Genomic DNA, 27,437 nt, shown 5'->3' on the forward strand with positions numbered 1-27,437 from the left:
GCACGTGTTCTCTCCGCTGGCGGACAGCTCTCAGACGGCGTCGTAAATCTACGCAGCTGGTTGAGATGTCGGCGTGCTACTGTGCCATGTATGTTGACGAGCCAAGAGCGCAGGCCTATGCGTCTGACAATTGTAGCTTCCTCCCAGCGTGGCTTTTTCAGAAACTGTCGGGCGAGGACGCGCTGCCCCTCATTAAGCGTGCCGCAGCGCGGAATTGCTTTTTCTTCCCGGAACGTCTCTGCCTTTGGCTCGGGGAGGATGGCTGTGAGCTGGGTTCGCATTTCACGCTCGAACATCATTTTCGAGGGGGTCTCGCCTGTTGTGCTCTGAACCGTCGTGTGCTGCTTGAAGAGAAAGCGCGCAAGGCGCCGCTGCAGCGAGCCTGTCTGATCTCTTTCAAGGGCGCGTTTTAGCTCGGCTACGTAGCGCTCGGCTTGTCCGTTTGTCGCTGGGTGGTAGGGGGCCGATGTAACTGATGAGATCCCGTTGTCGCGATAAAACTTGAGGATCTCCGCAGACACAAACGGTGTTCCGTTGTCCGACACTACCTTGCGCGGCAGGCCGAACGTTGCAAATAGTGATCGGAGGTTGTCAATGACTGCTGCCGAAGTCGTCTGTCCCATTTGCCTTATCTCAAGCCACTTTGTGTAGGCATCTACGACCACAAGGAAAGTGCAGCCCTCAATTGGTCCTGCAAAATCAATGTGCAGTGTGTGCCATGGTGTGTCTGGCTTTTCCCATTCTGGGACAGGAGCTTTCGGCGGGGCGCTCCGGCTGCTCTGGCAAGGCTTGCATTCTCGCACCACTGTTTCGATGTCGTTGTCAATGCCAGGCCACCACATGTAGCTTCTGGCACACTTTTTCATTGCAACGATGCCCCGATGTCCGGCGTGGATGAGAGACATAGCTTGTGCGCGTAGTTCTCTCGGCATCACAACTCGGGACCCAAATATGATGCAGCCGCGATGGGTGCTCAACTCTGTAGCTCGCCTGCGGTAAGCGTCGAAGTTGTCCCCTTTGAGTTTAGGCACGTTGCCTTGTTGAACAGCTGTGTAAACTAGCCGGAGAGCTGCGCACTTCTGCGTAGATGCTGCAACTGTGCCTGCTGTAAGCGGAGGTTCTGGCAGTGCTTCGAACATCAGAACGTCTCCTGGTGGAAATGGTTCGTCAACAGTTGCGTCTAGTGGCAGACGGCTTAGCGCATCGGCGTTTTGATGTTTGCCGCATATCATCACGCCTAGTGGAGAAAACCAATTTCTCCCTAGAAGGCTTGATCCTGTGCCCTTCACAACAAGCAGAGGTAGCGTATGGGTCTGGCCGTTGTAGTTAACCTGCACGTTGGCAGAGCCCAATAGTGGCAGATTCTGTCCTGACCACGTTCGCAGGTGCGTGTCGTCTTGTTGCAGGGCTGGTGCGTCAGATGGCCATGAAGTTCGGAACGTGTCCTCACTGATCAGAGTACAGGCTGCGCCGGAGTCCACCTCGAACTTAATCAGCTGGTGATGTACGCTTACTTCTGTAAAAATCTTCGGTCGCGTGCCGAGGTTCATGGTGTTCAGGTCGTACAACACAGATGGTGTTGCTGATGTTGTTCCATGGAGATCAGATAGCGGCGTATTCTCTGAGGCGTTGACGCTGTGATTAGGCTGGGAAGGTGACTTTATCTTGGCAAGTCTCCGTTTCGTAATGCATGCTCTTTCGATATGCCCTCGCTTGTGGCAAAAATTACACGTGGCTGACTGGAATCGACATCCCTGGGGGTTGTGTTGGTCGTCACACCGCCAGCAGCGTTGTGCCTTTTTGACCGATTTTACAACAACAGAAGGCTTGCGCACCTGGTTGCTTGTCTGGTGTACCGGCTCGGTGTTCCGGCGAATCCCTCTCTGCTGGTGACCGGCGCTCTCCGCTCGAACGGCGATGTCGTAAGCTTTGCTGAATGTGAGGTCCTTCTCAGCGAACAGGCGCTGCTGCAGTGACTCGTCACTCAGTCCGCACACAAATCTGTCGCGTAACATCACGTCCAAGGGAAGCATGGTGGTGTTAGCAGAAGAAGCTGCGTCTCCCTCCTGCCCGGTAGCTGTTGTCGACAGCGTTCCAAAATTGCAGTCGGCAGCGAGCTTCTTGAGCGCGGCTACGTAGGCGCTCACAGTTTCTCCTCCCAGTTGATCTCGTCGTTGGAAGCGAGCCCGGCTGTAGACCTCGGATGGCCTTGGGTCGTAGTGCTTTTGCAGCGCTTTTACGATGTCGTCGTAAGACACTGCCGCTGGTGTGCTTGGCTGAATAAGGGCGCAGACAGTATCGTAGGTCTGCTCCCCGCACAGCGTCAGCAGGTTGGCCCTCTTCAAGGCTGGGTCTGTGATGTTGTTAGCTTCAAAGTAGAACTGAAGGCGTCCAACCCACGATGACCACGATGAGCCGTTGAACTCTGGTATCTGATTGGGAAACCCTCGCGTAGCCATGGCTTGTCAATAGCGTTGCGTAGCGCGGGTCGAATCCACTTTCTCGTCGCCACTGTCGTGTCCGGTCGCTGTGTTGAATGCAGCGAAAGACGCACACGGTACTTTTAGACTTCGTTTATTTAAAGCCGATGAGGGTGCGACCAGCGTCGACCGAGGCAGGAGCCGAACTGGCCGCCCGAAGAAAGGGGGGAGCGGAGAATCGTCCACGGGAGGGAGTGGCTTCCCAGAACAGGAGGAGGGTGCGGGGGCGCACCGTGGGGGGGCATCTGGTGACAGCGTGCGACGAGGGGCAAGTGTCGTTAGGAGGAGGATTGAGTGGTCGTTAGGAGGAGGATGCGAACTGTCGTTAGGAGGGGAATGCGAGTGGTCGTTAGGAGGGGGCGCACACACACAAAAGCAATATGGGGACACAACAGAAAGGACGGGGACAGAACACAGACACAAAGGAGCGCTAGTATCAACTAAATTTATTGTCAGGGAAACAGTCATTTTATACACCGGTTCCAGTACAGAATCTGCTCACATTCCGAAGGCTGCGTACATGCGCACACGCCTAGCGACGCTGTCGATCACACATCTTGTAAGATAATCCTATCTAAAAACTTGTACTCGTTAGAGTACAACTTCACCGAGGGGCTGCTGACACACACAGATCCCTTCTTCCTGATGTGGAACGCCTCTGTCAACACCCCAGAAGCCTCATCATTGCCTCTTCCGATAACCCGTGTATGTTTTAGCAATGGCATGCATGTCCCTGCCCGATCACAGGATCTACAATGAACAGCCATGTTTGTTCCAGTTCCCTGTTCAAGGAATCTTTCATGTTCCCGCAAACGCTTATTCAAACAACGACCAGATTGGCCAATATACACTCTTCCACAACTGAGGGGTACCTCATAGACGATTCCAACGTTGCAACCAACATATCTGAATTGGTTCTTCGTTAGGCCTCCCTTATTTCTCTTCTCACCGTTCACTCTAGGGCATAGACTTTTCAGCTTGCAGGGCGCTGAAAAAACAACTGGAATGTCGTATTTGTCGGCCACTTTTTTTTTAGTTTGAGGGCCACGCGGTGAGAGTATGGTATCACTTGAGGCCTTTTCATTCTTGCCCTTTCGTTCCCTTCCTTATCTGCTGCATCCACTGCTGGTTCCCTCTTAGATTTTTGCAACATTGTCTCAGCCACAGCAGTTAAAAGGATTAAAAGAAAGCCCGCTGATATCAGCCTCGAAATCTGTGAATCGAAACTTTCCTGAAGAACATGACAACATGACTTATTAATAGCTTGTAGTAGGCACATGGTTGCAACAGCCCTTTTTACCGTCTTGGACTGAGCAGAGCCATACGGCATAATTTCTTTTTGGGCACGAGGCTTATAGCACCAGCAAACTAAACCATCTCGAACAGATATCTGATGGTCCAGGTACTGCAACTTGTTATCCTTCGGAACTTCATGCGTAATATTTAACCCTCTTCCAAAGTGTTTGAAGCTGTTTAAAACTTCCGCCACAGTGTCGTGGTAGGTCAAGGAGTCACTTTTGTTCAACATCACCAGGAAACCGTCGACATATCTAAATATTTTGATTACTTTGTTCCGGTGGAACGCGTCATCTAAAACTCTGCCAGTCTCACCGCGTGGCCCACAACTTAAAAAAGTGGCCAACAAATACGACATTCCAGTTGTTCTTTCAGCGTCCTGCAAGCTGAAAAGCCTATGCCCTAGAGTGAATGGTGAGCAGAGAAATAAGGGATGCCTAACGAAGCACCAATTCAGATATGTTGGTTGCAATGTTGGAATCGTCTATGAGATACCCCTCAGTTGTGGAAGAGTGCATATTGGCCAATCTGGACGTTGTTTGAATAAGCGCTTGCGGTAACACGAAAGATGCCTTGAGCAGGGGACCGGAACAAACATGGCTGTTCATTGTAGATCCTGTGATCGGGCATGCCATTGCTAAAACATACACGGGTTATCGGAAGAGGCAATGATGAGGCTTCTCGGGTGTTGACAGAGGCGTTCCACATCAGAAAGAAGTGGTCTGTGTGTGTCAGCAGCCCCTCGATGAAGTTGTACTCTGGTCCTGGCGCTGGTCCTGTCGTGTTTGTCTCTTTTGTCCACGTCTTTTGCGCCATTTTCCTGTTGAATTGTACTCTAACGAGTACAAGTTTTTAGATAGGATTATCTTACAAGATGTGTGATCGACAGCGTCACTTGGCGTGTGCGCATGTACGCAGTCTTCAGAATGTGAGCAGATTCTGTACTGGAACCGGTGTATAAAATGACTGTTTCCTCTGCTAATAAATTTAGTTAAGAGTAGCGCTCCTTTGTGTCTGTGTTCTGTCCCCGTCCTTTCTTAGTCGTTTTTTGCGCTAAAAGCTTTTACTTTACCGATAATTACGGTGCTAATGAAATCTTCATTCCCACAAAACTCCTTGCACACGCCTAACCATCTCATGCGGAAAGATCTGCAGTCTCTTCGCAGTGACCAATTCGTAGCTTGCGCTTGAACGTATGAAACATTAATCGCTGAATCCCCTAAATTTTGGTGACTGCAGTTCTCCGGTCACACGGCTAGAGTGGCATTTTAAACGAGCGATACTCTCGTCAGACTCATTCTCGCAGCGTCACGCTTAGGCTGCAAAAATCATAGCGTCTCAGTAAATTCTCACTCCGCTCGGGTGAAACACTCTCCACGTGAACACAGTCAGCCTAGCTTTAGGGGGAACATCCCCAACAGTGGATGCCGGGCTGCCAGCGCTGCATTTAATCCTCCATCGAGTCAAGAACGCCTTTTTTGAGGCACGTCAGGGTGGAAAGTATTCTGCGTGAGAAATGCTAGCACAGCAACTAATAGAAGAGACATCTGGGCGAGTTGGTACGGTGACCTAACGAATTAATAGCGCTAAGGACGAGGAAGAAGAGCAAGCAGGACGAGCGCTGACTCGCAGCTAACGTTTATTGAGGAAAACACAGAATATATCCAAGCCAAGCAGCACCAAAACCACACAATCATCAAAAATTCAGGGGGCACTTTGACTGTCTAAAGTGCGTAGAGGCGAAAGCGTTTTCCGAACCACTTTCGCTGCTTCTGTGGCACTGGTGGCGTCACATATAATTGAGTACTAATTACTAAGTGATGGCAAATCATTACTTAATGGTTAATTACTGATGAATGCCTGGATACTGATTAACTGCTAATTAATGACGCTCAAGCTTCGCCTTTAGGAGTGGAACGCGACAGCGTGTTGTAGCGCTGCCAGGGAGTCCACGGTACCCCACAGAACGCTTTTTGAGGAAAGGAAATGGCGCAGTAATTCTCTGTCACCTCGGTGGACACCTGAACCGCACCATAGAGGAAGGGCGGAAGTGGGAGTGAAAGAATACAAAGAGGGGCCGTAATGAAGGAAATGAAAATTGTACTTGAGGAAACGAAATTACGCAGTAACTGTCTCACATATCTTGATGAACACCCGTCAAAATTCAGGGGGGCACTTTTTTTTACCTAAAGTGTGGTCACTGATGTGTGGTTAAGATGTTAAGCTTCGCCTCTAAGAGTGGAACGCGACAGCATCTTGCAACGCTGCCAGGGGGTCCATAGAACGCCATTGCCCGTTCGGTTCTAGGCCTCGCTCGTCGGTAAATTGGTTTTTGAGGAAAGGAAATGTATCTGTCTCTCATATCGCGGTGGACACTTAAACCTCGCCGGAAGGGAAGGGAGGAGGATGGGAGTGAGCGAAGACACCGTATTCACTAGACGCGCCTTTGTTCATTCCAAACCATCGAGCTGGCATGGCGGAGTGGATAGCATGCTCGTCTCGCACGCCGAAGAACGGGGTTCGATTCCCGAGCTCGACTAATTTCCTACTCTGTTTTATTTATTTATATGGCCTGACTAGAAAAGTTAATTAGGTTAATTGGGTATTTAAGCAATTAACTAAGCTCAGTCACACTTACTTGGAGCATCACTATACGATCCCTTCAATTGGTTGCATTGTTACTAAGCAAAGTACAATTGGCCCCGTTTGAAATTCGCGCACTGTGACGTCACGGCCGTTTCGACCAATTGAAAAGCGTGACATTTTCTGTCGACAACTGCTGCTTACAACGATGAGACATTAAAGGCTTTCGCCTTAAAAACCAAAAACCATGTCATGACAACCCCCTACATATACCCTGTTCAAGATGTCTAACCTCATTATCTGTTAAAGCAATGGAAGGGTCACTGACACATTCTTCCCCTAATCTCATGATATGTCTGGCCGCAATGATTGCCTGGTTGATCTTTGCCGAATGGGCATCGAGAATAACTGTCTGTGCCAGAAAAGGATGGCAGCCTTTGCACCCCCTTACAATGCGTAACCAGATTTGACCCCCAACCAATCTCTAGTGATCACTCGTGTTCCCATAATAAAACATTGATACATGTGCCAGTTTGACTCACATACACTTTGTCACAAGACAACAGAATTTTGTATAACACACCAAGTTTACATGGAACATAAGCATACTCATGCTTCACCCGACAAGTGTTTCTTTCTCGAACCTTTGCCGCTGCTTTGTTCTTAACCATGCTACATATTTGGGACAACTTATTTGGTGCTGAGAAGACCCCAGCAACGTCATACCTTCTGGCCACATTTTTCAAATTATGTGACAAGTTTAACAAAACTTCTGTTTGGGCTAGATGGTGCATAGCTTAAAAATGAAATTAAATTTAAGCGCACACGAAAAACGCACATAAGAGGAGGATACACACAGGATAGGCGCTAACCACACACAGGTAGCGACTGTCCTTTGTGTATCCTCCTCTTGGGTGCGTTTTTCGTGTGCGCTTAAATTTCATTTCAATATGTGACAAGCTATGTACATATGGCGGAACGACAGGCCTTTTAGCTTCTCTCTGTCCAACCTCCTCCTCCTCCCGCAAAACTGCGCACGACTGTTTTACTTTCTTGAGCAACTTGTCACACGTTCTTATTACGACGTGACTTGGAAACCCTGCGTTCGCTGGCCTTGTCGCTTGTTCTGGGAAGCTAAACCGCATGCTATGAAAGCATGATTTTGACAGGGCTGACCCCAGGCTGGACACCGCCATGCCATCTTTTACAAGCTTCCAATGTTGAGACCCATAATCAAGCAGCGGCATAGCACTCCTAGGCGAATACCGCCAATACACATGATGCGTGCGAAACATCAAGGTGAGGTCCAGAAATCTCAGCTCATTATCTTGAGACAGTTGGTCCATAGTAAATCTCAGACCAAGCCCTTGCTCTTGAAACAATTGTTTCAAGAAGAGCTTAGATTTCTGGAGCTCACCTTGACGTTCATAATTTATTTATTATTTTTTGTATCCTGCTCTAATTTTTCTTTTCGCCTGATGTCTCTTTTTGCTGCACATGAAGAAAAAATATGCGGTTTCACGTTATCGTTTTTTTACAGAACCACACTTGTTGTGCAAAAAGTTAAACGCGTTGGACCATCAACAAAAAAACTCTAGGCGATGCTAGGTATATATATCGTTCGAATATGTTCACAGCCAGACGTTGGTTACATCTGAGATTGCCACACTAAAGTTAGTTATAGCCTTGGCTGTACACTTAGATTCACTATATCCTCATCCAGAAACGAAAGTCGGTTATATCCGCGGTAGCATACTTAGGTTCGTTATATCTGAAGTTCATTGCATCCGAGGTGCCATACTTAGGTTCGGCATATCCGAAGTTTACACACTCAAGTTCGTTATATTCGGGGTAAAACAAAAGTCCGCTATATCCGAAGTTCGTTACATCCGAGGTGCAATACTTGGGTTCGGCATATCCAAAGTTTGCACACTTAAGTTCGTTAGATCAGAGGTAACATTTGCTCCATTTGATTCATACGTACAAAAAACAGAAAGCGGTCACAACGGTCCATAGCACCTGATGTGATTGTACTGCATCTGTAGGTGACCAAGAACAAATCGATTGATGTCGAATTCGAGATAATCCTGCTTGGTAAATTCTCGTTTGTTATATGGCGTGATTTTCGCCACCTGAATCAAGGGGCGATCGTCATGTTGGATGCCCCTCCTTATTGGGATGCTTCGGCCTGCCGTATCTGGAAATAAATAAATACTTCGACGGGATCTCAAACTTCCCATCATCAAGTTTAGGTCTGTGTTGGCTTCACAAATGTACTTCAGATCGTTGTCGTTAATTGTGAAAAAAGGACAAAGAAAAAAGAATGCCGCTTGATTTTCTCCTCAAGCGGCCGCTATAACTCAAAGTGGATCATCATCTGTTGATTGGTCAGGAAACGTCGTCAATGTACGCGATTCCTGGTGACCGTGATTTATGCCTGGAGTGGCCGAGAGCCCGGGCCATAAAAACAAAATTCACGAGAATAAGAATCGGTACGGGGTCAGGAAAAAGAAAATGTTTGCAACAGCCCGCACTCACTGAGGGCGCCATAGCATGGGGGCTTACAATTAATTTGGAAAACATACTGAGAACAGCTCAGCGTCCTACGAAGAGAAAAAAAAAAGTTTACGGGATAGCTTTGAGAGGCAGAGATCGTGCAGATGAGAGCATAGACTCAAGTGAATAATATCCCAGCAGGAATTACGAGGGAGAATGAACCAGCGCTAGATGCGCAGTTCGTCGAACAGGCAGTGACGTAAGAGAGCGGATTGCAAAGGGAAGAAAAACGCCTCCGGCGGTGCCCGGGAGTACACGCGGAGATTAGTTAAGAGTAATTTGCTGGTCCCTGAGGTGAGATGGGAGAGTCCTTTGTTCTGCAATGGCCATAAACTTGTGAGGTCATTGTTTTATATCAGTTCTATTTTATTCAGTCTTATGTTTGTTGAGTAGCCTTTTCAGCTTCTTTTTTTATTACGGCCGTGTGCCTGCATAAAATATTATTTACAGATATAGGTATACACTGGACTCCCGAAGAAATTGTTGTGTTTTAAGTTTGAAGCACCAGTGTGCATTTAGTCAGCTGTCGATCAACGAATTAGCCGTTATATGAACTAATTTTTCTGAAAAAATTCAATTACAATATATTTAAATGAATCAAAATCCTATATTTGCGGTCATCTACCGAGGAAAACGCGGCTGGCACAAATATGCTAATCGCAGCTTATTTAGAATACATGCAGGTATTACGGTTTGATCTAAATTTCAAGTAGTAGTAGAAAACTTTTATTGAGATCTTTTAAGAGATTCGCGGATTCGAAGCCTCCGTCGTCTTTCGTGGCGCCGGCGACTTGAGGCTTCTCTTCAGCAAGGTTGGGCCCCTAGTCCAGGGCTCCACTGAGTCGCGCTGCATCAGTAGCGTGCCGCACTAAGGCCCTTTGGGCCGCGAGCTCGCTGCTGGTGAGCCGGCTCTCCCATTGCTCCGCACTCGGGAATTCGTGTTGGTGGAATGCTTTATTTCGTTCGCACTCTCATGTGATGTGGTATAGTGTGGGTGTGTCGCCGCACCAGGGGCAGTTTGCTCTGTATTGTATTGGTGACATCTTGTTATAGATGTACAAGTTGGGGAAGGAGTTTGTTTGTAGCCTACGCCAGCCGACTGCTTCCTCCCTCGTGAGGGCTTTGTGTGGTGGTGGGTACTTGAATCTAGTCCCCCTGTATAGTTGTAATGTCTCTGTGTATCCCCCCTCGCATGCTAGTAGCTGAAGCTCCAGAACATCTGACATGCCTGCTCGGTATGTAAGCCCTCGAGCTAGGCTGTCTGCTCTTTCGTTCCCCGCTACGCCTGCGTGGCCTGGGACCCAGATTATGTGTTGTATGGGTGTCTTCTCAGCATAGGCTGCTGCCCCACTGATTATCCTGAGGGCCATACCGGTAATTCTGCCCTTCGTATAGTTTTTACACGTGTCTTTCGAGTCTGTTAAGATGTTTAGGGATCGGCCTTTCCTATAGCCTTCTGCTACCGCCAGCGCGACGGCAATTTCCTCGGCCTCCGTTATGCCCACTACCTCCACTGAGGCGCATGTGGCCATGTCTCCTGTGCTATTAACTACCACCGTAGCGGCTAAGCGCTTCCCTGCATGTACGTACATGGAGGCGTCCGTATAGACTGTGTTCTCTGATCGGCCTAGCCTCCTTTCTATCTGCTCGGCCCTTGCTTTTCGTCTGTCCTCGTGCAAACCACTGCTTGGGAAAAAAAATGGCTGTGGCTTAGCTGTGCTATGCCAGGATATACGTAGCGTGAGGTGAGGGCGTGGTGTCCACATCTCGGTGGACACCTGAACCAGAGGCAAGGCGCATAACTGCCCTCTTGCAACAGTGGACACCTCAACCGTGCTTTAAGCTAAGTGGCGGTAGTGACAGGTGTGCGCTGCATGCGTCGGCATTGACAACCTATGAGCCAGAAACGCGGCGCTGAAGCCATAGGCCGTCTGCTACCCTCTGGAACGCGCGCCGGCGCATCTGCCAGGTCTATGACGTCACGGTTCCGGAATGCGCAGCTGGAGGGGCTCCCCCGTGCAGCGGCGGCGGCGGCTCCGGCGGCTCCGGCGCACCAGCTGCGCAGCTGTGACGTCACTCACTCCTCGCGCATGCGCAGCTTGGCTCATTCACGCTCACACGAAACTGCTCATCCACGGCCAGTGTAGCTCACGCTGCAAAAGGCAAAGTACGCATTGCTCCCCGCTTTGGCGGGTCGGCACCTACTGTTGAATCCAGAACTGAGTACCCTCTATGCCGTATCGCCACAGCTGTACTACAGCTGCGGCCACTACTAAATTTTGAAGCGGAGAGCTTCACTAGGCTTGTAAACACCGCGCTTCGCGTGAGCCACACTACAGATTTGCCATAGCTGCGCATGCGCGAAACCGAGTGACGTCACGCGGAGCGCAGGTGGCCGCTGCTGCCGCAGCCGTCGTCGCCGCCGCGCGCTGACTCCGTCGCCTGACCTTTCTCCGCCGCCGCGCGCTACTGCGCATGTGCGCCGCCGTTTCCCTTCCTCGCCACCGTTTCACCTTTCGCCGCAGCCGTGCGCAGTGCGCATTTGAAAGGAGGGGTGTATAAGGCGCGCTTGTCCATAGAACAGGCGCAGACACTCGCCAAGGAAGAAGAAGATGCAACAGTCGGACGGCGCAGAAACATCGATCCAGAAGTGGTAGCTTGGGAGTTGGCTGAAAAGCAGCGAGAGGTTTTCGCTTCGAGATATCCAGGCTTAACCTTAGCTAAGCCACAGCCAATTTTTTTTGCCTGTCTTCGGCGCGGCTTCGGTCAGTCGCCGCGTCAGATGTTCGCTGTTGAAAGGCGCATTCTGAAGTGGTTTTCACCGCAAACTGCGCAGATGGCGAGGCAGCATCTACAAGCTGGTGTGGCCGGACCTGTGCGTCTACTTACTCGCCTACTACACGCTCAACCTGCTCTACCGGTTCGCACTCAGCGAGGATGGCAAACTGTGAGCCTTTCATTCAGTCACTGCAAAATATTTCACGTGCCTTGACAGAGGGCGGACAAGGTTTGTATCGTGGTTCGGGCCTGGCTTTTACGAGTACAGTAAATGCCTTGACAGTGTTCGTGCTCGTCTTGACCGTCATGCGTTCACCTCCGTGTGCGGCAGATATTTCCTCAGTACGGCATCAGGGTCCGTGGACAATGTCATCCCCCTTCCGCCCGATTATATTTAAAGGGGCTTTTGTTCTTTATTGCTTTATTGAGAAATTTGTAGCAAAGTGCAATTTGCCGTGGAACCGAGGCTGAAGATGATGTACATGTCACCTGAGTGGGCCTTCGGCACCGCATGCAGCACAGCTCAGAAGACACAGAGCAGCACACAGACCAGCGGACGCACAGAAAGAGATCGCTCGACGGGTCACGGATATAGCACTGAGACAAACGAGGAGTAGTTGCGCAAAAAAAATGCAACCATTTGCACACAGCAATGGAACAGCTTCAAGAGCACTAAGTACGAGAACAGAGCGGGAATAGGGCCAGATAATCACATATGTTCCGAAAAGTACAATGTACGCTTTCTTCTGAAGGTTGACAAGGATGATTATTCTAGAACAACAAGTATGCCAGGGTAACAGTTTGAAAGGTTAGGGATTTGCCAGTTAATGAACTGTATTCCATACCTGGTCCTTATTCGAGGTTTTAGAAAATTCACATGTCGGAGAACGTAGTGGGGATCTATGCAAGATGTGTTGCTGGGCGAGTTGGCTGGGGTTGGTTGGGGATCTGTGTTAAGAAATATATGTAGAAAGGCAGCAGAATCAGCTTTCTATTGTCCGTATTTATATACGGACAATAGTCGTTGATTTAGACGACTGCAATACTTAATATCTGGCTTTTTTTTAAATATGCTGGAACAGAATCATATCTATACAAACTGTAAGTGAAACAAAGACCCTGTAAAGGTGCGTCTTCGAAGCGCAGGTCGGTGGTCTTTGATCGAAGAGCGTCACGACAGGCACACTGCCAGGAGTCACCCAGGAACCAGAACTGCATTTCGTCGACCTGTTCGTCCCACAGCTTGAATGGCTGCCGGTCGTTCCCATTGCAGTTACTTCTCCACCGAAAAAAAAAGAGCCATCCTGGCGACTTACGGGGATGAAAAAATGGTCGGGTCATAGTAGGGCTTAACACGCTCGACGTGTACAGTTTCATGCTCCCGGCGACGATGATCCCGAGAGGGGTCAAGGGGCTCAACTATGTGATTCACGGGAGAAGTTTGCTGTAGAACGCGGTAAGGGCCGTGATAGCGGGAAAGCAGTTTAGTGGCGAGGCCGGGGGTGGAGGAAGGCACCCAGAGCCAAACGAGTGCGCCGGAGGGATATGACGCGGGAGGGTCCGAGGAGTCCCGGCGGTGCTCCTGGTGCCGCTGGAGCTGTGTGGTGAAAGAGCGCGCAAGTTGTCGGCATTCTTCGGCATACAGGTGAGCTTCGGAAAAGAGATGCGGTCTCGGAAGGCGCAGGGCGATACGGAAGGATGGTGTCCATGGTGGATGTAGGCTCTCGCCCACATAAGAGGAAGAAAGGGGAGAATCCCGTCGTTGTCTGCGTAGCGGTATTGTACGCGTAGATTACGAAATGAAGTACTTTGTCCCAGTTGGAGTGGGCGGTATCAACGTACACGGCGAGCATGCCACTGATTGTGGGGGTTGAACCGTTCAGTCATGACGTTGGTTTGGGGATGATAGGCGCTGGTACAGCGATGGACGATTTGGCATTCCTTTAGCAGCGCCGCGACGACGTCCGATAGAAAAACGCGGCCGCGATCACTGAGCAGTTCCTTCGGGGCGCCGTGACGAAGAACAAAGACGGTGTAGGATGAAAGAAGCAACAGCCTGTGCGGTGGCAGATTGGAGAGGCGACATTACTACGTAGCGGGTTAGGTGGTCAACGGCCACGATGACCAAGCGGTTCTTGGCCGAATTGGTTGGAAGCGGACCGTAAAGATCAATGCCGACGCGGTTAAAGGGGCGGGCCGGGCAGGGTAACCGATGTAACGGAGCGGGGTCGTGGCGGGGAGGATTCTTGTGACTTTGGCAGGCTGCACATGACCGAATGTACTGACGTAGTACATACCGCGCCAGTAGTATCGCATACGCAAGCGAGCATACGTTTTCAAAACACCGGCGTGGCCGCATTGTGGTTCTGCGTGCAAAGAGGCGCAGATAGTACATGGAGGAGGCGAGGGATCACCAACAGCCACTTCCGCCCGCCGGAGAGGTAGTTAAGCCGGTATAAGAGGCCATCACGAACGGCAACATAGTGGGCTTGGAGACGAAGGGTCCGGAATGAACGAGGTGGGGAGGGATTAGACAGGACGGTGAGGAGCGAGGTGATCCAAGGATCCTGGAGCTGTTCGGAGAGCATATCAGGGACGCCGAACGGCGAGAAATCGTAGGCACACACGAGGACGTGGGTGGAATTGCATGGGAGCGGTGAACGGGAAAGTGCGTCGGCGTCTGAGTGCCTGAGGGTTTCTTCTGAGGGGTTCTTCGCCAGGAGCATTTGAAAGGGTCATCACCGATCCCTTTAAGAATGTGGTTAACTCTGTCTGTCTGTAACGAGGACGGATGGGTGGGAATATAGCTGGTGAAAATTTCGGACGATAGCCGGGCTCGAGCACGGAGACGTTGCTCGGCGCGGAGTTTCCACGTCGGCGAAGCTCGTCTTAATTGAGGACCAGGTGGGAAGGTCAGCTTTATGGTTACGAAACCATAGGTTGACAACGTCTGTGAGGTAGAAGTGGCCATTGCTCAACTTGACGGAATCGACCCACCGATTTTAAGTGCTGACGCGCTCGTAGGAGGCCAGCCAGTCGTCGACGTCATGGTCGTCCGTACCACTGAATGGAGAAGGGTCGCGCTCGCGTTGCACCCCGGAACAGAGGACGGCGGCAGGGATGGCCGGGGCGAGTAACGTTCCGCTCCTAAGTTCCAGGTTGAGGACCGGAACGGGATCGAAACATCTCCACCAAGTGCAAAGGTGCGCCTTCGAAGCGCAGGTCGGTGGTCGTTGTTCGAAGAACGTCACGACGGGCACACTCCCAGGAGTCATTCAGGAACGAGAACTGCACTTCGTCGACCTCTTCTTACCACCGCTTGAAAGGCTGCCGGTCGTTCCCATTACAACCCTCCTTTTTTGTTTGTAAAATGTAAACTCTTTTCATACTTATTATTGTACCCGCTCATGATACCAACAAACAGTACTGCACACGAGACTAGACCGCGAAAAATATAGTTGCTTTCTCAAGTACAGAGGACAAATGCATGTCTATAACGACCGAACTGTGTGTTTCGCAGCTCGCAGAGCCGCGGCGACCAGGAATGCAAAAAATGACGATGAAATACTACGAGTTTAACTGCACATATTTACATCCAGACCATTTTAAACTAAATGTTGTCGCTAGATATTACACATTCAGCTCGAAACATACCCATAACGTATTCTAGGCGAGCGTTCTGCCCTCTGTACATTGGGAAAACGGGGTGAAATTTATTTAGTATACCAATGTAACGCGGTTTTGCTGGTTACCAGGTCTGCATGGTAAGACCAGCGAAGATATTCGTGGAATAGGACACCTAAATATTTATGCAATGAAACACGTTTTAAGAAGCTAGATTGAAACGAAAATGTGATATTTTTGTTTTTTGGCTTATTGACAGATGAAAAAATAATATATCTAGTTTTATTAACATTAAACATCAGCTCGTTATCACAGCGCCATTTTGACAGATTTTCAAGCCTGTTGTTAGCTGGAGGTACTGGAGAGAGTAAGTATTGGGACGCTAGAGTTTCATTCGTGTCATCTGCGTAGAGCAAGATATTAGAATTTCCCAGGATAGCAGTAATATCATTCATATATATAAGAAATAATGAAGGGCATAGGATGGAACCTGAGGAACGCCGTAGGTTATATACTCAGAATCCGAGGCAAAATCATTTATGACGACAAACTGCTAACGGTCGGACAATAGCTACGCAATAGCTGAAGTGCGACGCCCTTTTTTCCGTAGTGTGGTAATTTTTGAAACAGTATTTCATAGTAGAACTTTTTGACGGGTTAGTTGGTACATTGTCTTGAAAGAATGTCGTACGCCAAAAAAGGACGAAACAGGAAGGAAAAACACAGAACAGGAAAGAGGCGCAACTTCCAACTTTAATGACAGGAAAGGAAACCAAGCGCTCTTTTATAGCCGCTGAGCTGCATGAGGGTGCGTGAACTAAAAAACAAATGCGGTGGTGGACGAGTGATAACAACACTACAACACAGCACAACAAGTCATAGGGAGGTCGCTATTACAAAAGGCATGTTGATAACTCATTCGAGCGTGAATGATAGCACAGGTTGAACGATTATGAATAAGGATAAGAACTACCTCTAAGATATTAACAATCATGAAACCGATTGAAGGAAGCAGGCGGACATTGCAAAGGGCATCTAAACAAAACCGTCCAAAAAAGCTAGTTCGTTTCTGGTGAGGAGAACAGAAGGCGTGCTAACGCAGTTGTCTTTTCTTTGATCAATATAAAAAGCCTCAATGACTTCTCTTTCGATATTTTCTTTTGCCCTGGCTAGAAACCTGGTCTCTTGAAATTTCGGAAAACAATCTTTACACCTGCTACAATGTAAAGCTAGATTGCTTCCCGTCTTGCTTTTTAGTGTCACATTGTGCTGTCGAGCACGCTCATTGAAGCACTGTCCCGTTTGCCCCACATATACTTCGCCACACGTCAAAGGGATCTCGTATACCACATTAGTGGTACATTTTGTGAACACTGTTTGATGTTTGACAGTGCAGGCCTCTTTGACCCGCTTTCCTGACACCATCGGACATATCATCGGACCATCGGACATATGACACCATCGGACAGTATTTCATGTTTGACTTAGTTGAAAGCTTTGTTAAAATAGAAAAAAATTAAACAACGGCATTCCTAAGTAATGTACTATCTTATCTATAAAGAACAACAGGGCAGATTCAGTTGATTTATCCCTCTGGAAGCCGTACTGGGCTGCTGAGAGCAACGCAGTGCTTGGATAACGTTTCATTAATTGCTTTTTCTGCTATCTTGGAAAACAGCGGGAGTACTGATACTGGGCGATAAGTACTGATGCAGTCGACGCATCTCCATCGTGTAGAACTATGACTTTAGCGATTTTCATTTTATCTGGAAATATTCCTGTAGTTAGTGCTTGATTTATTAAGTGGCATAACACTTGGGACAGAAGATCAGCAACCGTTTTGATTGGCGCCGTGGTGATGCCACCAAAACCACAAGAACTATTATTTTTAGGCCATTTATTAGGCAAACAATTTTAGTTTCTGCGGCCGGATAAAGAAACATGGAGTTAGATAGGTTGCATGTAACCCTAGGTTGCGCATGTGATTTCGATATGATTTTTGTTACGAAGATGTCCCCCTGCTGTAATGCCTGAAACAGGCGATGCAGGTAATAAATAAATAAATAAAATTGCATGCAGTTTTCGAAATCATAGGAACCTGGTGTAGTAAATGATCAAAACAAAAAAAAATGCCTATTGAACTCATTGCTGAGATCCACACCACCAAGAGTTTGGTTATCAATCTTTTGTTCAGAGGGTCTAACGTTCTGACGCTTATTACGTAAGCTTTTTACAACGCGCCATTTCTTTTCAGGATCATAATAAATATCAGCAAATTTTTGGCATAATAGTGAATCTGTGCCTAACTTGTAGCGCATTTTTATATTTCTCAAATTATAATCTATCGCTGGATAACAAAAAAATATGAAAAAGAGCATTTTGTGCTTTAATTCCTATCACTAACTGGCCTGTAACCCAAGGTTTCCTTGCCCTTTTCCTCTTTTTTATTGCTGCGGTAGGAAATTCGAGCATATATAATTCAATTATTTTTTTGCCAAAAAACGTTCGTATAAATCACTGGGGTTCTGGACTGCTGAAAGTTGGTGCCAGTCTTCAGCGGCGACAAGGGAACGAAAATGTTCAAAGATGACCTTTGTTATCATTCGTGTAGTGTGTGTTGTGTTTGTGCAAGGAAAATCTGTAGACCGCCCTCTTGAAATAAAACAGAAAAGTGATAAATTATCGCTGACATCGCTAGCAAGGACACCAGCCATTGTCTTGTCGCGCTCACGACTAACCAAGAAAAGGTCTAATGATGATTCGGTATTATCAATGACGCGAGTACAGGAATCGATAAGATTGCAGAAACCGCAAAAAGACACGATATAGGTTTGGTTTGGTTTGGTTTATGGCGTTTAACGTCCCAAAGCGACTAAGGCTATGAGAGACGCCGTAGTGGAGGGCTCCGGAAATTTCGACCACCTGGGGTTCTTTAACGTGCACTGACATCGCACAGGACACGGGCCTCTACAATTTCTCCTCCGAAGAAATTCAACCGCCGCGGCCGGGATCAAACCCGCGTCTTTCGGGTCAGCAGCCGAGCACCACAACCACTGAGCCACCGCGGCGGCTGCACGATATTAACGTCAGTGCTAGATGCATGAGAGGGTCGAATCAAGTTGATATTAAAATCGTCCATAATTATAACAGGAAGTTCTAGTATAGAAAGTTTGTCTAACATTAATTCAAGAATCCGAAAGAATTCTTAGTAGAGTCTTATAGAAAGATTTTGCTTAATGTAAACTGCAACACCACCGACTATTTTATCTTTTCTGCATAAAGCTTCACACTCATAACCTTCAAAGCGCACTATATCATCAGAATCCTTGAACCAGGTTTCTGAAAAGCCCAAACAATCAAACTTATACTTTAAAGAAGTTAAGAAAACTGCATCTCCTTAATCTCTGGGCTCTTCGTCGCAGGGCGGATCATTATGCTTCTCGTAATCCCGACGACCCTTCAGCTCTTCCAGCTCTTCATCGGGCTACTGCACGTGCGCGGCGCTACTCAAAGCGACTTAGCAGACAACGCTGGGCTGCATGGTGTGCCCGCCTCTCCTCTACACAGGGTAATAGACATCTTTGGCGGGTATTTCACGCCATGGAACGCACTTCTCAAGTAGCTGATTATACCGAAAGCATTCGCTTGGCTCTGAATGTGGATGAAACTTCATTTGCACAACAAGCAGCCCGTCAGTTTTTCCCACATCATGACTGCCTCCCTACCCCTTCTCCCATATTATCGATTTCTGAGCCCCCTGATGAGGTTACTTCAGATTTTACCATGGCAGAATTGCTGGCCTCCATAGATCGTCTCAAAACAAGCACTGCTCCCGGGCATGACGGTGTACCTAACTCGTTGTTTCGCAACTTGGAAGGACCTGCTCTACATTCCCTCCTTGATACATTCAATGAGGTGTGGCATTCTGGAGTTATTCCTGCAGAGTGGAAACATTCAATCGTTGTCCCAATCCCCAAATCAGGTCAGCCGCCGGTTTCTCTTTCCGCCCTCCGCCCTATTTCACTTACGCCTACTATCTGCAAGCTTTATGAACACATTCTAGCAGCTCGCTTGTCGTGGTGGCTGGAATCGAATGATTGTTATCCAGAATCTCAAATTGGGTTCCGCCCTCACATTGGAACAGAAGACGGTCTGGCTGTTTTGGCTGCGGACGTACTAAACCATTCTCCCCATAGTCATCTTGTTCGCACGGTGATCGCGACTGACATCACAAAGGCATATGACAACGTCCTACACTCTTCTATTCTTGGCACCCTTCAAGATCTCGGTCTCCCGCATCGCTTTCTCCTTTCAATTCACTCATTTTTAACAAACAGAACCTTCAGTGTACGTATCCATGGGAAGCCTTTTGGTCACTTTACCTCCAACCGCGGTGTACCCCAGGGCTCCGTCCTCGCCCCCACATTATTTAATGTAACTTTTATACCTCTTGTCCGAGCCCTAGAGAAAATTCCTTCTGTGCGCGTCCTTGCGTACGCCGACGACATAACCTTGTGGTCCTGTAATCCAGATGCGTCTGTGCAACAGTCGGCGCTTCAGCAAGCGCTGGATGCCTTAACATCACGACTACCCCCTTTGGGTCTGACACTCTCGTGTAATAAATCTTGTTTCATTCGCATTGGCAACAGAAGTGGCTTACGGAAAGCAGCACCTTTTACCTTTACGGTAGACAATTCTCCAATTCCTCAAGTTGAAAGTGTGCGTGTTCTAGGTCTTCTACTTCATACATCTGGGACTGGGACTCCGTGGCTAAACGCGACCCGTAAATCGGCTCACGCTACTCTCGGTCTGATTCGACGCATAGCTATGCGCTCTGGCGGAGCGCGTTTTGATACTGCCCGTCAGCTCGTGCGCTCCATCCTTCAGCCGCGGACAGTGTACCAAGCGCAATTTCATCGCCTCACCCGCCGACAGTGGGACTCCCTTGAATCAATCAATCGGGAGGCTATGCGCGCCATAACTTATCTTCCGCGTATCACACCCATACCCATTCTGCAAGAGTACGCTCAACTTAATACATTGAGTGAACTTATCGACCAGCGTGAGGCAAACAGAGCACGCAAGATGTCGCTTCAGCTTCATCGTTTACAGACTCTTCCTCCATGGTCATACTGTCAGCTCACAGACAATCGCCCCTCTGCTTCGACGCCGATATCAGCCGCCCATCTTCCTTCAGGGTGCATAATATACACCGATGCATCACACACAGCAGTGCAGGGAGTTACTGCAGTTTACAGTCCCTCACATCCTCATCTCAACTCCCGCGCTACATATAGCACGGATACTTGCTCCCCCCTGGCCTTGGAGCTTCAGGCGATACACAATGCTATTGCTTCCCTTCCACTCGTACCTACTTTCGATATTGTACACATTTACACCGACTCCCTTGCCGCCCTTAAGCAGCTTAAGGCTGTCCGGCGCACATTCCAAGTTACACAATCCATTCATCAACTTTGCACAAAATACTCCTGTCCTGTGCGTATACACTGGATTCGCGGGCATGCCCAGGATCCGCATAATATTTATGTGGATGCAATGACACACCTTGACACATCCGATATCCCGCCACCTTCCCCTCTTCCCTCAGATCCGTTCCTGTCCCATGTTTCCGAGAAACAGTCTTTGCGTCAGAGAACATGCGCTCTAATTCCTCCGTGTTCGTACCCTCTCCCCCGGAGTCTCACTCGGGAGGAGGAGGTATCTGTGCGCCGGATTCGGGCAGGAGCGGCTCTGACTCCTTCTGTGCGTCATCGGTGGCGTGACAAACGTTACGAAGTGACAGACAAGTGTCCCCATTGTGGTGCTGCGCCCGACCAGTGTGATGAAAAACACTTGCTGTGGACTTGCCCGGCTACAACTTCCGTGAGACGACGTTTACTAAGAAAGGTTGGCCTGCGATGGGACGTTGCAGACGACTATACCAAGTGGACTCTAGATAATCGCTATATCACGAACTTTTGCCGCTTTTTAAGCGAGGCTTGTTTGCACTCCTTTTTATAACTTTCTTTTTCATTATGCCTGATGGCAAACAGCTCGAATAAAAAAAAGAAAACTGCAAACGTCTTCACCATTGTTGCGCAAACTGTCCGCATTTAGATGGTAAAAGCAAAAATACCTCGCCAGCTTTTTCTTTAATAAAGGAATGCTACGAAAAGATCGTATGTCGTGATAAACATATCCTGTGCCCAGACCTGCCATGCGGGTGAAAAAAAAATACATAGAATGTTTACTGCATTTGAATCGGAGCGAAAACACGTATTTGTGCTACATAGAAGACGACGGTGAGCGAGCACTGCCGCGGGACGGAGCCGATGGAAGTTGATCAGGACGACGCTCTACGATGCACAGCTCTGCGCAGGCTAGGTCCTTCTATTACTGCAGAGGCAGTCATTACCGATTCTTCATTTTTGTGTTCGTTTCTCGCATCGCATGTTGACTGTCCCACTTTAAGCACTTTTTTATCGCTACTTCCTTCGCATTTGAGCCTTGTTCATTTGATATAGGTACGCGGTCACAGCAGCGTGACAGTAAATGAGATCGCGGATAACCTCGCAAAGGCTTCCCTAGGCCGCCCCGTGTTGCCCATCATCCCGGCTACAGCGTATATCACAGCATCTAGGTTCCGGCGACGAGCGTTATTAAGCGCGCAAGACACAGCACTTTTAACATGGGCGGAATATCAGCATCTGCGATATTCCTGGAGCAGAAAAATGTTTTGATCTCGGCAACTAGAAGTACCTCTGAAGAGGTTGCGCTGCCGCATCCCCCCTCTAAATTTATATCAGCACAGGTCTGGTTTGGCGTTATCTCCCCTCTGTGCATTTTGCCGTAAGCCTGAATCTATCGATCATTTTTGGCTCCATTCTTGTCGTTTCACCTGTTTGAGAAGACTGCTGGAGTTGCCCTTACAGCATCTTGACCTTAGTTTGAGCAGCCCACTCTTGCTATCATTTGGCGGTACTACGCTTGGGTTCAGCCACAAGTCTGTTTGTGACGCTGTTCAAAATTTCCCATCGACTGCCTTCTTAAAGCTTACACTATTTTCTTTTCTATGCTTTATTATATTTCGAATTAATCTCTTCTTTTTTTCTCTCTCTCACTCTCTCTCTGCAATCCAAACTCATGCCTTTTTTCGCTCCCTGCCCTCCTTGTGGTAGACTCCCCCGGTGTTGCTCTCACGTGTGCTTTTCTTTTGCCTTTAGTATGTACTGGTGAATACCAATCTTTACCTCCCGATTCTTGGCCGATCCCCCAGTGTGGGTATGTGCCATCTTTTCAAAGGCTAACAACAAGAACAACATCTACAAAAACAACAATAACGATGTTCTCCGCACAAAAGGTTCAATCGGCCTCTGGCCGAGGCACTGCTCAGGCTTTTTGCCGGCAGTAATGACTACCGCATCGTTCTGCTCCGACTCCCAACCGGTAAGCTGGTGAGCGACTCCGTTTTCCTGCATGAAGACCTTGCCGGACGCCCGTACAGGGCACAGGATTTCAGATACTCGCTGCCAAACGTCCTGGACCTCAAGCAAATGAGCTCTATCGGACAATTCCAGATGTCCGACGTCTGGATGGTTACTTGCAAATCGGCGCAATCAAAAGAAAAGCTCGTGTCGTGCGGTGACCTCTTGGTGAAGAGCCGCCGCTGTGTTGTTGACCCGGAACCGAAGGAGGTGAAGCTGAAGCTTTTGTGGCTTCCCGAGTGCTTGGAAGATTGCTTCATCCGTGAGGCATTCCACGCGCACGGGAAGGTGGCATCTATTTCGGCGGAAAATTGGAAAGTTCCAGACATGGAACAGGTCAGAACTCTAAGCCGTGATGTCGTCCTGTCTCTTGCTGAACGAGTCGGGGTTAGTGACGTTCTGCATCAGCTGACTGTGCGCGGCATACAGAGCCTTGTTCTGATTCCGGGCAGACCACCTTTGTGTCTACGTTGCAACCGCGTCGGACACATTCGTCGGCACTGTCGTACGCCGCGTGCCGGCGTTTCGGCCGCAGAAAGAAGGAGGAGTGCTTCGTGACTTATGCCGACAAGCTGCGGCATCGCGTGCGGCCCCCTGACGACGCTCTATAGGAGCACATCATGGACGCTACGGAAGTACTTGACGCGACTGGGCACTTCCCAGTTGCCGCTACGGCTGAGCCTTTGAGTGGCAGTGCGCCGGTTTCCCAAAGTGCTGCCGCAGAGTGTAAGGAACCGGCGGACGGCCATGCAGCGCCGCCTCGGTGTGAGGCGGCGAGTTCTGCTGCTGGTGGGAAACCAGTCGCCGTCCTTGAGGCCCCCTACGGATGCTACGGCGGACACTTCGCCTCCTTCTGACATTGCTGGCCAGCAGCTTCCGGATCAGGGCCTTCCTCCAGCGGATGATGAACCTGGTTCCGCAGACGAGCCGCTTCAGAAGCGCCGTGCGTCCTGCGCTTCCGAAACGAGTGACGAGTGCGCAGCACGCATCGCCGTCGGCGTCGAGCGTCGAGGCACAAGGGGAAGCGCCGACGTTCATGCCTACAAATCCAGTGCCCATTACTGGAGAGAGCGAGTTCCGGCCGTTGAGCGTTATGCTCAGACTTTTCTCCCGCATCGGCTTTCAATTTTTGGTCCAGCCCAGGCTGGCAATGGCAACAAGAATTTATTGCGTACTCCAGGTCCTTCATTGCGCCGGACATTGCTTACAGCGTTTCCATCGTATATTTGCAACGTTCATTTGGCCTTCCAAATTTGAGCCCATGCGGCGTGATGATTTTTTCAGGCCTGTTTGTGCAGGAGGACTGGGCCTAGAGCACCTGTATGTGAGACAGCTGGTTGCCCGTTTGTTCTTTTTTTTCGTGATTGTTCCCATCCGATTATTAGAGGATTCTTGCAGGTTAACTTCATGACTTTACTTCTGAACTTAGTAGTTTCTTCCAATTTTACTGACGCCCCCGTTTACTAGTCTTTACTTGAGTAAAACACGTTTTTGGGCGACTAAAATTCCTTTATCAGCTTCTTAACAACACTTTTAAGATGGATTCATCAAAGTACATTTCACTGTCACAAAAACGTGCATTAAGAAACCTGCACGCGTGCACGCTAACCGAATATCCCTATCACAGTAACACTTTCAAAGATTCTTTCTTCCCGCTAGCAACAAGAGAATGGAACCGTCTAGACGCATCTATAACTAACGCTGATTCATTTTCAAATTTTTGTTTGAACTAGAAGGCGCGTTTTAAAATTAGAGTTGTGGTTAGAAAACTTTTTTTTTTTCAACTTCAAGGAGTATACGATGTGTTATGCCCATGTTTAGATTATGTTTATATTTCTGGACTACCATGCTTTTTTCATTGGATTGCTTGAGTAAATCTGTCAAACTTCTTTTCAGTTTTTCTGAGCTATGAATTGTCTACATTATTGTTGTCCTTTGCACAGCCGCTTTTTGAAATGTTTATCCTTTACCCTGTATTATACATGTAATGCCCACCTGCTAAGGTCTCAACCAGAGACTGGCAGTATTTCAAACAAATAAAATTTTTTTTATTAAAGTTCACCACCACCACCTCGTTCTACCGCTACTGTGTGACGTCACGGTTGCTATGCACAGCTGCGCCCTCCACTGGCGCGCTGGTTGCCAAGGAGGGGAGCAGGTTGCGCTTTTACTTTCTCGTTTGCAAGCTCCTTCTCCATTGATTTCGCAGCTGTTTAAAACGGACAATGCCGACGGCGACGCCGCGAAACGCAGAAATGGACGCCTAACAGCTGCGCTTTAAAATGTTTTAGAGCGCAGCTCTTAGGCGCCCGTTTCTGCGTTTCGCGGCGTCGCCGTTGTCCCCTTCTTTGCCTGCTGGAAGAAAATACAAGATATGCTCCACCAAATATCGCTCATCATCATCATCAACCTTGACCACGCCCACTGCAGGACCAAGGCCTCTCCCTTATCTCTCCAATTAACCCTGTCCCGTGCCAGCTGCGGCCACCCTATCCCAGGAAACTTCCAAATCCGATCTGCCCACCTAACTGTCTGCCGCCCCCTGCTACGCTTTTCTTCTCTCGGAATCCACTCCATTACCCTTAAGGACCAGCGGTTATCTTGCCTGCGCATTACATGCCCTGCCAAAGCTCATTTCTTCCTCTTGATTTCGACTGGGATGTCATAACTCGTGTTGGTACCTGACCTACTCTGCCTCTTTACACCAACTATCCCCAGCAAGATGTACTGTTAAAGAAACTCTGCCTCTTCCTGTCTCAACGCTAAACCTACCATTTTCCTTTCCATTCCTCGCTGCGCTGCCCTTAGCTTAAGATGGACCCTCTTTGCTAGCCTCCACGTTTCTGCCCCATAGGCGAGCACCGGTAAGATACAGCTGTTGTATACATTTCTCTTGAGAGATATTGGTGAACTGCCCTTCACCTTCTGTGAGAACCTTCCAAATGCGCTCCACCTCATCCTTATTCTTCTGTTACTTCGCTCTCGTGATTCGGGTTTGGAGTCACTACCTGCCTCAAGTGGACGTATTCCGTTACCACTTCTGGCACCTCACTACCAATTGTGAACTGCTGCTCCTTGCGAGATTGCTGAACATTACTTTGGTTTTCTGCATGTTAATTTTTAGACCTACTGTTTTGGTCTGTCCGTCTAACTCAATGATCATGTTTTGCAGTTCATGTCCTGAGTGACTAAGCAAGGTACCGCAGATTACTAAGGTATTCTCCATTAACTCTTATCCCCAAGTGTTCCCAATCGAAACCTCTGAATGCCTCCTGTAAACAGGCGGTGAATATCATTGGCGACATCGCGTGTCCGTGCTTGACACCCAAATTTTATTTTATTTTATTGTTTTAGCATTATTGGAAATAGCCGTCAATCCGCTTCAAAGGCAAATCGGTAGGAGAAAAAGTTACGAGCATTAGAACGTCCCCGACTTCCGAAATACACCGGTCACGTTCGCTGTCTGGCGCTCGCTTGGAGACGTCCCTTACCATGGACAGGAGCTCCAGTCGTGTCATCCTAGGTTGCACAGCAAACTCTGGTCCATGCGAGAGTGTATGTCGCACGAAAGTTTCTGTTGCACTTCTTTTTTTTTGCAGGTGAGGTTGAGCCTCTTAAAAGTGGCCGATTCTTTGTTTTTAAGAGACTCGGAAAATGCCATTGACTTTTTTAAAGATCATGCTCGAATGAGTTTCAAAGTTTTTAAATTCGTGACTGATACTCTTTTAAGCGTATAGTTTACAGTGTAATGGTACACTTCTTTGTTTTAAAGATGTCTAAAGTGTCTAAAAGTATCAGTGGTTAAAGGCCTTTCAGAAAATTTCAAGGAAAATCGGCGGCGCGTTTGTTTCAAATCCCAGTTGAAGTTGGCCATTTTTCGAAACTTTGAAATGCAGAAGAAACTTTTAACGCTTTATAAGAGGGTATGACCTGTCTAAAAGTGCATATTTTATCCGACGATAGCAGGGAGCACCGGTTGTAGGGGAAATCGCAAAAGTGGCGTTTTCTACCTTTTGCGATGTACAATTTTCTCCCAAGATAACTACAGTGTTCAGCAACTTTATCGAAACGGCTTCGAAAAATTATCCTGTAATCCATCATTTCAGAAGTACTTGTATTTGGGCGTGTTGGTTCATAACTTTTCAGGAGGACACAGGGGCGCAATAAAAGACACGGACAGAGAAGTAGACAGGGACGAGCGCTCGTCCCTGTCTACATCTCTGTCCGTGTCTTTTATTGCGCCCCTGTGTCCTCCTGAAAAAATCTACCATTTGACGGAATCCCGTCTGGTCAGGTAGTGGCATAGTAGAATGTAAACTTGGGTCACTGACCACGTCAGAAAGGGGGTTAGTTGACGTTTCGGAACCGCTGTGAACAAGGAACCCGTAGCGGTTCCGAAACGTCAACTGACCACCTTTTTGACGTGGTCAGGGAACCAAGTTTACATTCTACGAAAAGTTATCCTGCTTCAACCGTAGGCTCGTTTGTGATGAAACCGCGCACAAAGCTTGATTATTGTTGTTCCCTTTGTTGCGTTATAGCATGCATGGCAATGGTACTTACCAGGGTCGGCAGCGAGTGATGCGAGACGAGAACCACCTGTGACGAAACCGAGGGTTTGAAATATAGTGAACTA

At 48.4% G+C, this 27,437-nt stretch overlaps 1 protein-coding gene across 1 annotated transcript in view; it reads left to right on the plus strand.

Annotated features, from left to right (window-relative positions):
* The window catches only part of LOC149326628 (bestrophin-4-like), a 291,138-nt gene that overhangs the window by 55,227 nt on the left and 208,474 nt on the right, over positions 1 to 27,437 (plus strand). The window contains exon 3 of the mRNA XM_089562633.1: positions 11,752 to 11,862. Within this exon, the coding sequence (XP_089418759.1) occupies positions 11,752 to 11,862 (111 nt within the window). The remainder of the gene's footprint in view (positions 1 to 11,751; positions 11,863 to 27,437) is intronic.

The sequence above is a fragment of the Amblyomma mixtum genome, chromosome 10 (genome assembly GCF_055824585.1).
Source record: "Amblyomma mixtum isolate Tamu chromosome 10, ASM5582458v1, whole genome shotgun sequence".
NCBI classification, from domain to species: domain Eukaryota; kingdom Metazoa; phylum Arthropoda; class Arachnida; order Ixodida; family Ixodidae; genus Amblyomma; species Amblyomma mixtum.